This window comes from Centropristis striata, chromosome 9, assembly GCF_030273125.1.
Source record: "Centropristis striata isolate RG_2023a ecotype Rhode Island chromosome 9, C.striata_1.0, whole genome shotgun sequence".
Classification (NCBI taxonomy): Eukaryota; Metazoa; Chordata; class Actinopteri; order Perciformes; family Serranidae; genus Centropristis; species Centropristis striata.
The window spans coordinates 6,589,855-6,602,758 of NC_081525.1; the positions used below are offsets into that span (position 1 = coordinate 6,589,855).

The 12,904-nt window shown below is 41.8% G+C and overlaps 1 protein-coding gene across 1 annotated transcript in view; it reads left to right on the plus strand.

Moving 5' to 3' along the window:
- Window positions 1-863: 863 nt before the first annotated feature.
- Window positions 864-12,904, plus strand: part of phactr1 (phosphatase and actin regulator 1) — a 47,823-nt gene continuing 35,782 nt past the window's right edge. Inside the window, exon 1 of the mRNA XM_059341707.1 lies at window positions 864-975. Within this exon, the coding sequence (XP_059197690.1) occupies window positions 864-975 (112 nt within the window). The remainder of the gene's footprint in view (window positions 976-12,904) is intronic.

Here is a 12,904-nt window from a genome sequence, read left to right on the forward strand (position 1 = left end):
CTTGTTATCAGGTGGTTGACCCTGACTCTGGATTAATCCTGTCAACTTATTTGTCCAGATTTTCCAGATATATGGTGCATACAAACTGAGCTTCTCCATCTTAGTTTTGAATCTGGAAACAGAAAGCAGCAACAGCTTGTTTTGATTCTGCATGCCTCATTGATTTGATCTTCTTTTGCTTAGTACTAAAAGAGATTTTAAAGGCCTATTTTTAGTTATATATTCCGGCTCATCCTTGCATTTCCTGCAAACCTGAAGATCAGTGCTGCAATAAATTATCATTTTCATCGTTAATTTTTTATTTATTATTTTTTGATGAATCTGTCAAATATTCTGTTAATTTTACATCAATAGTAGTGATTACATGCTATAACAAGCTCTCAGACCTCAAGGTTACATCTTAAACTTGCTTATTTTTGTTCTGAAACTACATTTTTCACATTTGCAATGATATAAAAAAAATATGAATTTATTTTATATGTTTTTTAATTGACTATTCATTTCAGCTTTCTTAGACATAATATGAGTCTAATTGTTGTGAATGTACTTGCTTTTCATTGGTCGGTGTGTTCTTAGTTGGAGCTTGAGCAGGTGGAGCTAACTTGCAGGAAAAGAAAGGAACAAGAAGCTCATCAATCCTCCCATCTCTCTCTCTCTCTCTCTCTCTCTCTCTCTCTCTCTCTCTCCTACCCTCCATCACCATTACAATAGCCCGCCCCCCCCTCCTCTCCTCCTCCTCCTCCTCCTCCTACACCGTCTGCCCGGGCGGGTGCACGAGTGGCTGCTGCTGCTGCTGCTGCTGCGGCGCCGAATATCTCGCAGTCCCGCCGGTCGCCAGTTGGACGCTGCCCGGCTGGCCGAACATGGCGGCGGCCCCGGAGGAGGAGGTAGACCGCAGACCGATCCGGAGGGTCCGGTCGAAGAGTGACACGCCTTACATCAACGAGGCGAGGATCTCTCTGCACCTGGAGACAGGTAGGCTGCCAGCTAGCCTTCTCCCCTTCATGTCTGGGTGTGAAGATTGTGTGTGTGCTTCATCGTTTTAGTGACAGTTCCCACGCATCAGCATGACTTTGGGCTTTCATTGTGCGGCTCTGACGGCCCCCAGCTGCACCTGGGTGTATGTATGGTGAGCACACAGTGACTCACGCACTGGGAGATGAGTCCCCTCCACATACTCTGTCTTTTATTCCGACTGTGCATGTGTGATATGCGAGCTGCAAGGCACGGCGAGGTATGGGAAATCTAATTACCCCTATAGGACGATTGATTGCTATTGCTTCCAACCAGACTCCGCCTTGATTGTCGTCTGCAGTGAAATGCTTAGTGCGAACTTGGCCGCCTCTGGTTACTCATTTAAAATGCAGTTGTTGTTATTATTGCATTTTGGGAGAGAGAGAAAGGAGGCTGAGGGATGAATGGCTCGCTAAAGAAATGTGGTGGCTGGCTTAATCCCAGTTTGCGTGTGTGTGTGTGTGTGTGTGTGTGTGTGTGTGTGTGTGTGTGCAGGAAAACAATGGAGATAAGTTATTGTTTCCTTTGTTGCCATGGTCACGATGGTACGCTGTCACGAAGCCTGGATGATCGGCGTCATATGGATTTAGAGCCACATCCATGTGCATTTTATTCTCTTCTCTTTCTCCTGTGCAAATCCCTCCTCATCCCTGAGGGAGGCTGCTCTAATATCACATCAGCGCGGAGCTGTCCACTGCCCCTCGGTGCTGAAAATGCCACCGAGCAGGGTTTGCACGGAATCGGCATTCCTCTATTTGCTTTTGTTTTTTAACCAACAATATATATATATATATATATATATGAGAGCGCTTTTTCTATTAACGAGCTACTGCATTTGAAATTGTGTCCGATCTCCCCCAGAATTGGCCGATGTGACAAATTCCAGTCACATGGCGTGTATAGCCTGGAAGTCTAGGCTAGACTCAAGCCTATATTTTCCATTTCGAACAGATGCCAGCTGTAAAATTCCCCTGCTTGGCTATTGTTCTGCTTTGTGTTAATTTTCCACCACTTCTCTCTCTCTCTCTCTCTCTCTCTGTTAAACCATACACGTAGCCTGCAAAGCCATAGTGAGTAATTATTATGAATAAATTCAGTTTTAATGCAAAGGTTAGTGTGTAAAAATATTGTGTAAGGTGGGAATAATTACTCTTACATAAATCTTAATGAGATCAAGAATTACTCACATGCTTGCTCTCCTTTTTTTAGCCCTGCTTAGACCTTTATGACTCATGGTGCTCAGACCCACCTACTCATAATCTCTCTCAGCTGCCCTCTCTCTGGCCCTGAACAATCTTCCTCTCCATTTTGTTTCCTATTAAAGCACGGCAGCACCTCCTCTTTATTGAGATTATCCGAGCCTATAAGAGTAACGCTGTTCTTTCTTGGAGCTTTGTGTCAGGCCTTTCCATCAGGCATGGCTTGAATCTGAAGAAGGTGGCGGTGGCAGTTGTGGTGGTGGTGGTGGTGGTGGTGGGGGGCTTGGCTGTGTCTTGCTCACAGTGCTGGCTATTAGCTCAGCAGCTGCGTGAGGCTGGAGTGGCATCATCAAGAATCCAGCGGGCACTATTTATGATATGATATGATATTTGTCTTCACACCTTTTTTCTTAACCCAGGAAGCTTTGGTCTAATCTGCCTGCCCACTCCCCTTATTCCCATTTACCTCGTGTTTGTGTTTTTTAGCTGCTGTTGTTTTGCATAATCCAGCCCACTCTTTTCTTTGATGTGTGTCACCATTCATATGTGACAAAATATCCATGCAATGTGCATGTGTATGCATGTGGAATATGCATGCTTGGGTGTGTGGGAGACTGGATTATGTGTACGCGTATTGGATTAAGTGAACACCGAGGCCTGTTGTCACTCTCATGGGCTCGACCTTATTTGGCCACACACAGGAAGAGATAATTTCACTACAGTTTCTTTTATGCCTTCAGTGCAGAATCATCAGTCTGCTATTTGCTCTTGTTGTACTCTAGTCCTCCATTGACCTGATTTGTTAGTATTCAAAACAGTTTGCAGGGAATGAACAGCAATTTTAAAACATAAAACATTCATGTACTCCCAGATCTTGAAGTCTGCTGAATCTAATATGCAGACAAACTGTGAAAAGTGTTGTTTAATAGCCTCATGAACCTCAATGTAGTCATTACATTTGCCCTTAAGTGTCTTTATAGTTAGAAACAGCTTATTTGCTTGCTCCATCACTTCATTGGAGCTGTGTTTTCATTATTCCATGAAGTAAAATCTTTGACTTTGGTGCTAAAAAAAACTGGAGATCTGGGCGAATAATCGGGAAACAGCAAAGAATGTGGCGTAGACATGCCAGGGTGATTTTCATTTCCTATTTCCAACCATCAGTCAGGATTTTTTTTTTCTTTTAACCCTGACTATGATTGCTTGTGCAGCCTTAACCAAGTCTGACACACTCGCCACCACACATTTATATGAATAATTTCTTGCAGGAGTCATTTGTAAGGATTTTAGATGTCAAGTGATGTCGTCTTGCAGATTGGGTATCATTTTGTAAGGCAATGAAAAATGATCTAATCAGTCGTTCAGTTTGGAAGAGAATTTAAAGCTGCGTCTATCTATGTGTGGACACAAGGACGTAAGTGAACTCCAAAACAAAGTGACAGACAAACAGCTGATGTATTTTGCCCTTTGGACGTTTTAATGGCTTCGCTAACATGGCACTGTGCATTTTCATCTTAGAACTTTAACAGTTTCACGGTGTCTTTCCACTTCATGAAAATTATTGGTAGTCTTGGTAAAATGAGCTGATAACTTTAGCATCCTGCTCCCAAGCTTCACCCTTTCCTCTAAATATGGTCACTTCAGGCTCGTTTGATGCTAGGCAGGTAGTGTACAGAGGTTGTTTGCTGAAAAAAAAGATGCATAAAACTCCTAAAAACAAGGCTGATGAAGGCTGCAGACTGCCATCAAACCAAAACAATGAGGTAAAATAGGCTGAAAAGCTCTGTAGAGCTCAGTATTGGCTAAAGATATATTATATTGATGATTACTCACTAAAAATGACAGAGAGCGTGATGTACCAAGCTTGCTTTTTGGCAGTGTAACAGTTATTAGGGGTCCCCCCCTCAATACATACAAAGCAAGTAGATCTGTCTGCAGGTTCATAGTACAAACTGAACTGGTAAAGAGAACAGTAAGGAGACCCAGTTAAAATGTATAAATGAATGGGGAAAAAATGCATGGTAGAAAAAAATGCTAAAAGCATCTAGTTGTAGTCTTGTAAATAGTTACCCTGCAAGATTCATTCTGTCTAAAATCTCAGTCTGAGACTAGGCTGGGACTAAAAACTCTAAATACTTGTCTTTAGATGTGAGCAGGTGTGAGCTGATAGTTTTCTGGGAGAATTTCCAAATTCCTCTTCTGATGTATAGGTAGCATAAATTTGGCACAAAGACTATTATGTTGGTTTTAGGGACAAAAACCCAGTTGAAGAATCATTGTAGTTTGTAACTGGGAGTTATCTCTGGGTGCATTCTTTGTTATGTGGTTGTGTCTTGTGGGAAAATGGGCATGTTATGTAGCCTGCCCGACTGCAGTTAGACCTCTTTTCATTCAAGAACAGATGAAGAAAGAGAGACTTGGGAGACCTGAGATGTTGACTTGAACGGAATTAACGATTTTGCTCCCAGAAATAGCCTGGACCGAAATAGCTAGCTGTTAGCAAACAACATGTCTACTCTATCACTGCCAGGAGACATGACATGTCAACTATGTCAGTGCAGGTGTATTGCTCAAGACTCAAGTAAACTGCAGTGTCAAATGTGAAGTAATTTGGATAATCTGTTCTTGAGAAAACTGCAAGGAAGAATACTGGAAGCCAGGCTATCAGCCCCTCAACATTTTAAACGGGCACTGCACTAGTAACTTGAAACTTTTGCCAACTTATGAGATCAGATCCATTTCAAACCTCCTGTCTTTCTGCATTTCCGCCATGCGCTCCATGGTCCAGATCCCAGGCAGCACCGCTCTGCTCCTGCAGCATAAATCCAGGTCAGCTCAGTTAGAGCTTAGTACTTCTCACAGAGACCAAGACACAGGCATTACCACGCTCTCATTCAAACACAGAGCACTCTAATAAAGACCTGAATAAAACACTGACATACAGAGGTCTTAAATGAGAGGAGGTGGAGGAGCAGGAAGAGTCTGAGGAGGAGGACAGGGTGGCAGGCTTTTTAAATTGTGGCTACATAAAGACTGGCACAGTGAAAAAGAAACAGAGATGGCTGTCGTCCAAACAATATGTTGGGAACCGTGCACACACACACACACACACACACACACACCACCTCCCACTATCTGAGTGATACTCTTTTGTCTCCTCTGGTATCTGCATATATTAGCCAGCAGAATGTAGAACTATACCTGGGCAGAATACAAAAGGGATACAGGGAGGAAGAGTGAGTGCTTTAAATGCAGAGGAGTACTTCCTGCCTAGCTGCCTCCCACCAAACACACAAAAAACCTTCACTCTTCCTCCACTGGCACAAGGGTTCATCCATTCAGCTCAGACAAGCTAACCATTGTGCAGAGAGAGAAAACCTGAGCCCGGGGAGGCGTCTGGCTTAAGTTGACAATCAAGACAGTGGGAAAGTCTGTTAGAGAGTACAGAAGCAAATACAAGTGTGGGTTAAAGGAAAACACACACTTGAATTCTTATGGAAGTCTTTCTCGTGCTCGTTTTCTTCTCATTGTTTTGTCCGATTTAGTTACAACCTAACCCTCTGAGCCTCTGATGCACCATTTATTGTAGAAAAAAACGGGAAAAACAGGCATTAACGTTAGAATTTGAACTTTCCGTCATTCCTTGAATGGATCATAAGTTACAAAAGTTTCTGTTAGAAAAACAAAAATGTCACCAAAAATAAAGAGTTTGGAATAACTAGATCCTGGTAAAAACATTTGATTCTGCTCCTCAGCGACACTGTGAAGCCATGATTGATTCTGCTGAGACAAATGGTCACATGACAAATATTCACTGAAAACCGGTTTACGCAAAGCTGAGAGGAGAAGACAGGAGAGGCTGTAGGTAGAGGTTGTAAAAATTGTGGTGTAGTGGTTATCAAATCAATCAAATCAAATCAACATTACTTTATGTATCCCCGTGGGGAAATTCAGTCAGTCTGGTAACTCTGGAAGAATGAGACAGTCTGATGGGAGCGAAGGATCTTTTGTATCTCTCCCTCCTGCAACGGAGAGAGGAGCGGTCCACTGCTGTTTTTTTGCTCCATAAAGGTTTTGTGTAGTGGATGATCCGGGTATTTCAGGATGGACTCGAACATGTTGACAGGTCATCTCTCCACCACCTCCTCCAGTGTGTCCAACCTGGCTCCAACCACAGAACCAGCTCTTTAGACCAGTCTGTCCAACCACCTTCATCTCTGTGTCTGATGCTGCCTCCCCAGCAGACTGCAGCATAAAACAACACACTACCACCACAGACTGATAAAACATCTGCAGCATCTTACTACAGATGTCCAGAGATCTGAGCTTCCTTAAGAAAAAGAGGAGGCTCTACCCCTTTTTGTGGAGAGCGTCTGTGTTTAGGGACCAGTCCAACTTATTATCCAGGTATACACCTAGATACTTATAACTTGGCACCACCTCCATGTCCACCCCACAGGTATTCACTGGCTGAAGAGGGGGCTTGAACCTGAGGAAATCTCTGATTATTTCCTTAGTCTTTTAGGTGTTCAGTAGGAGGTAGTTCTTGTGACTCCAGTCACTGAAGGTTTTTATCAGATCCCTATATTCAGATTCCTATCCATTCCTGATTCACGTCGCAATAGCAGTGTTGTCTGAGTACTTCTGGATGTGGCAGGACTCAGAGTTGTATTTGAAGTCCACTGTGTACAGTGTGAACAGGAATGGAGCCAGAACAGTGCCTTGTGGAGCCCCTGTGCTGCTCATTAATGTCCCAGAAAAACAGTTCCCCAACCTGACATACTGTGGTCTTCCTGTCAGGTAATATGTGATCGAGGAGATGAAGGAAAGATCCACTCCCATCTCTGTCAGCTTGTTTTTGAGTATGTTGGGTTGGATGGTGTTGAATGCGCTTGAAAAATCAAACAACATGATTCTCAAATAAGCGCCAGTTTCCTCCAGATGAGCAAGGGCACGGTGAGCATGTAGAGGACAGCATCGTTCACTCTGTATGCAAACTGTAGGGAGTCGAGTTTGTCTATGACCTCAACTCTCAGTAGGCGTAGAATCAGCCGCTCCAAGGTCTTCATGATGTGAGAAGTGTGCACTGATTGCATGTTTTCCCCGTGTCTCACAGGGTACTCTGGCTTCCTCCCACAGTCCAAAAACATGCACTTAGGTTTAATTGGTGACTCCAAATTGCCCGTAGGTGTGAATGAGAGCATGATTGTCTGTCTCATGTGTCAGCCCTGTGATAGTCTGGCGACCTGTCCAGGTGTACCCCACCTCTTGCCCCAATGTCAGCTGGGATTGGCCCCAGCCCCCCGCGACCCGAGTGTGGACAAGCAGTTAAGGAGAATGAATGAATAATTTATAAGCAATAAAAAAATATATACATTCAAGGCAAACAAGGCATAATGTTTAAGTAGATTATTTTTGTATTTTGCTTTATAAGGCAGACTTAAGAAAATGTATTAATGCTTTATAGATTAGTAATGATTTGTAATACTGTAAAAACATATTTTGGGATGCTGTTACTTTTGTCTTAATTTTGTCATTCCGGTAAAGTTCTTCCTAGAATCAGTGTTTTGAAGAGAACTGGGACACAGTTTCAGTGATTTTTGTTTCCCTGGATCACATGTCACACATGTCAGAGAGGGCACAAGTGATAACACCAGTGTCATACCAAGAGAGGACATATTTCCAGTTGAGATTAAGCAAAAGTTACTCAAAATGCTGCGTCTCGTTGGGGCTTGAGATAAACTGTAACAGACTGTTTCCAGGATGAGTGTTGGAGAGTAAAGTGTTGTTGATGTTTTGGATGAAGTTTTATTGAAAAAAACTTGATATGAACAGCTGTTAAAATAAACAAACTGTTAATATACACTCAGCGGCCATTTTATTAGCTAGCAATGTGTATTTAATAAAGTGGCAGTGTGGTTTTTTGCTGCTGTAGCCCAGCTGGTTCAAGGTTGGACGTGTTGTGTGTTCAGAGACGCTGTTCTGCAGACCTTGGTTGTAACGAGTGGTTATTTGAGTTACTGTTGCCTTTCTATCATCTCAAACCAGTGCGGTCATTCTCAGAGAACTGCCGCTCACTGGATATTTTCTCTTTTATGGACCGTTCTCTGTAAACCCTAGAGATGGTTGTTAGATCAGCAGTTAGTGAAATACTCAGACCAACATGCCACATTTAAAGTCAATTAAAGCACCTTTCTTCGCCATTCTGATGCTCGCTCTGAACTTCAGCAGCTTGTCTTCATCATGTCTACATGCCTTAATGCATTGAGCTGCTGCATGTGATTGGCTGATTAGATCTTTACGTTAACCAGCAGTTGAACAGGTGTAGCTAATAAAGTGGCCTGCATGTGGGTTTAAATAATCCTGTAAACTTTTGTTTTTGCAATTGCATTCGTAGTTGGTTTACACTTTTGAAAGTGCTTGAAGTTTTTTCTTTATGAACCCTGTATTTATGTACAAAATGAATACAATCCAATATATCTAAATCAGTTTTGGTTACTCCTCTGACTCTTTTTCTGTATCTAACAAATTTAGGTCAGGCTCTGTATCTTCTGTTATTGTGCACGGTGCATTCTGTAATGTCATTTTCTGGTTCTTAATCCCTTATTGGTTGCCTACTGTGTTGCACTCCTGCTTGTTTTGCAGCCTGGCTGCGAGCCTCTCTTTGATATCTGTCCCCCCTGTGGTTGTTTTAAGTCTGCCCCCTTGTGGTTCATCGCTGGGCACTTGAGCTGTCAGGGTAGCTGCAGGAGGCGTCCTCTGGCCGAGGAAAAATACACACGCAAAACCACAAAATGCAGCCAGAGACACGTCACCGGTAGCTGTTTTAGGTTTGTTTTGTTTTTTTGTCCTTTAAGTATCTAAGCTGTCTGTATTGATGAAGGCCACCTATCAAAACAGATGAGCTGCATACAGGAGACACAGAGAGCGGTGACTCATTTCCCGGTGATATGCCAAGTCTCACACGTTTACAGGGACGCACACACACAAACAACCACACACACACACACACACACACACATAGGCTCCTACAGGCTCTGCTGTTCTGTCACTTTATATTAATTCAGCACATAGCCGGTCCGGTCGCAGAGAGGAGGGAGGGAGGGAGGATGGGGAGGCTTTTGAACAGTGAACGGCAGCACGAGAGAGAAGGAGATCAAGAAACTGTATGAAGACGAGAAAACACTGAACTTTGTGTCGCCTTTAAACTCGCAGACTTTTTTGTCTTTCCTCATCACATCACACCTTATTTAACACTTTTTCTCAGTGTGTTAGCTGCTGTGTTGATGCTCACACATTTATAGACAGAGAAGACAAAGAAAAGTAGACCAAACCAGACACAAAGAGAAAAACCCTGTAGAAGAAGTTGTTTCCGTTTTATTTCTCTCACCCAAAATCACAAACTTGCCTCAAAGGGCTTCACAGTCTGTACAACGTGTGACACCATCTTTATGTACAGCATTTATTTGGACACAGAAAAATTTCCTCCAGGAAAATGTTTTTAAAAATACACAGTATATTGTCATTGTACTGTCAACTGGTGCAGTAAACACATTGTGATATTGCATTCAGGGATTTTTTTGAGTTAGTTGAAAGAGAGTATCAGTAGAAAACTGAAAAATGTGACTTTCATTATTTTTAATGTCGCCTTTTGTGCTCAGTTTAATCATCAATTTGTATAATAAAAGAATGCCGTTAATAATAATAATTTCCTTTAATTTTGTTGTTGTTGTTATTTTAAGCATTCATTTGAAGCTTTGATACAATGCTAAAAAAGGAAAGGTTCTAGGTACACAAAACGATTTGTTAACAACCTGCTCAGATTAGTTAAAAAATTGTGTGTATAAGGTTGCAGGCTCTCAGGAGAAATTAAACACCCATAAATCTGTCTGTCTGGTCCTTTCTTATGAAGTTTCAGTCAGAACCATCACACCTGTAATGTAGCTTACTGACATATAATGGGCAGGGGATGATTATAGAAATGACATGAATTAACTACATTTCATAAATAATTTGTTAATTGGTTAATCCATCCATCAATTTCTGCCACTTATCTGGGTTATTTATTTATTTATTATATCACAAGGAACTATTATTTTATCAGATTCAACATTCAAGATCTTTTATTGTGAAATTGCAAGTACAGCTGTCTCACCGTATTAAAGACTTGACACATACTTACAAAGGATAAAAATAAGCGTGAATAAAAAATATCAGTGTCAAAAAATAAAGAATCTAAGCAATATACAGATAAAATACAACTAATGAGTGTGCAAAGCAGCAGCAGCAGCAGCAGAATTAGTCCAGTAAAGCTGCAGTGTGACATGATATGAAGTGATGTGTATCTGGGTGTTGAATGACGTGTGATGGTGCAGGAACACTGCACGTAATCAATCAGCGGTTTGGAGTGACTTGTAAGCAAATATTGCTTTAATGATGGCAGCACATCAGTCCTGTCAGCCCGAGGAGATGTGTGAGTTCAGGAGTGCACAGAAGCTGTTTTTCAGTCTATTTGTGTGTGTGCTGATTGATGTGAGGCGCTGCCTGATGGGTGGAGCTTAAACAGATGGTGTCCAGGGCGTGCAGCGTCTTTTATGGTGTTCTTCGGTTTCCTGACACAGCTAGTGTTAGTAGAGATGTTGGAGTGATGACAGCTCAGTGCCAACAATGTCCAAATGTAATATCAAATGAATGTACTGTTTGTGTGTGTGTGTGTGTGTGTGTGTGTGTGTGTGGTTTAGGTTAGGTTAAGGGGCTAGGGAATTCACTATTCCAATGTGGGCCCTCAGAAAGATAGAAGTACAAGGATGTGTGTGTGTGTGTGTGTGTGTGTGTGTGTGTGTGTGTGTGTGTGTGTGTGTGTGTGTGGGTATGTGTGTGTCTGCGCATTTTGAAGATTCGCACGAGAAAAGCTTGATGGTAACACCAAAATTTGATAAAAAACGTTCGAAAATCTGCATAAAAGTTTTTACGCTCGCTTATAGTGTTTTTATTTTTTTTTCTTAAAATAGTTGATGAACTAAACTAGAAATGGACGATTTTTCTGAATAATTTCTGAAGTAGCGAACATTTAACTCACATGACTGATCAGCTGTTTCCTCTGACATGGAAGAACATGGAAAAGTTGCTCAATTGAATCTAATTCCTGAAGAATTCTCTCCATTTCCTCTGCAATTAGCAACCTCTTTTTTGTTGTGGTTTATCCATAGACTGTATATAAATAATGGACGTAGTGACCGTGATGTCACCCATTGGTTTGTGGACTGCCCGTTGGAAGCATCGAGTTAAGCGTTACACTTGTAGCCATCTTGTTTCCGATACGGGGAGCAGACCATATTTGGACTGTGGAGGAGGAGAGGGATCTGATCATTGACTACAGCCTCTCTACACCTCAACCTGACTGAGAGAAGCTGCTGCTAATTCATGTTAGCATTAACTGGAGCATTCACTGGGATGTGAGTTTTGGCTAGCAAAAAACAAAAACAAAATGTATGTTACTTACCGCAGAAAACTGAACAGCGACTCCTTGGAGTGTCTGTTAGTCCAACCAAACGCTGAACAAGACATTTTAATGAACAAAACGTTCAAATAAAATGTCATTCCGTGAAAATACAAAGTTCAAAGACCAAAGCGGTAAACATAATTTTTTTTAACCATTTAACGTTATATATCACTTTACTGACACATTGCCGTGGATACGCATTGTTCTGCTACTCTCCTGATGATGGATCGCCTTGTTAGTGACCTGTCAATCAAAGGTAGCCACGCCCCAAGTCATACGATTCTTTATCTTCTATTTTCTTCTTAATGGGGCCAATTTTTAACTATTAACATCAAATTGTCTTGAAGAAAATTTTTTACTAGCGATTGAGACCATAGTCTCCTAAAAAAAATTTCTGAGGTAATAAATCAACTGATTTTGCATTGAAATTAATGGACATAAATGTTTTTGTAGCCACACTTTTTTCAGTAGAATGCAGCTTAAGGCACTTCCTAGTTTGCCTCCCTGCTCAGAACGGGAGGTTGCCGCCTGGGTTTATCTCTACTTTCTCTACTATTTACTGACAGATTAGCCTACAGCAATACATTACACTGCCATCTTCTGACCAAAGTACATTCATGCCGCTTTGTTTATTCACTCTAAACCAGTTGATGGAAACGTCTCTAATTCAGATTTTCTTTAATGTGACATTTCAAACTTTTGCTTCGAAATTCACTTTGACTTTAATGGAAACACGGCTAGTAACTATATGGGTGGTATTTTTATGTCGCTGCCTGTCTTGGCCAGGTCTCCCTTTTAAAAAAAGAGATTTTTAATGTCAATGGGACTCTTTTGGTTAAATTTGTATTTATTTTTTTAAAGTCCGATTTGGATTCCGCCTACAGCATGTTTAGTCTCTTCCATCAAAACAATTAACTTCTGTCACCCTCTGACGACGTGATTCCTCCGCGACACTAAAGCCAGCATCTTAATCAGAGAGGTAGTGGGAGGACAGATGAACCGGTGGGAAACATGGAGGTAAAAGCAGCAGAATGATGAAGATTAAATGGCACAGGGAGTCTGTTTTAGACTCCAAACAGCAGGTCTCCACCTCTCCTGTCTCAACAGCAGAGCAGCACATTAACTTTGCATACTAAATCTCTGTCAGGACCGGAGTCTGAGTTCGGGGCCGAAATTAGCAGCAGCACCA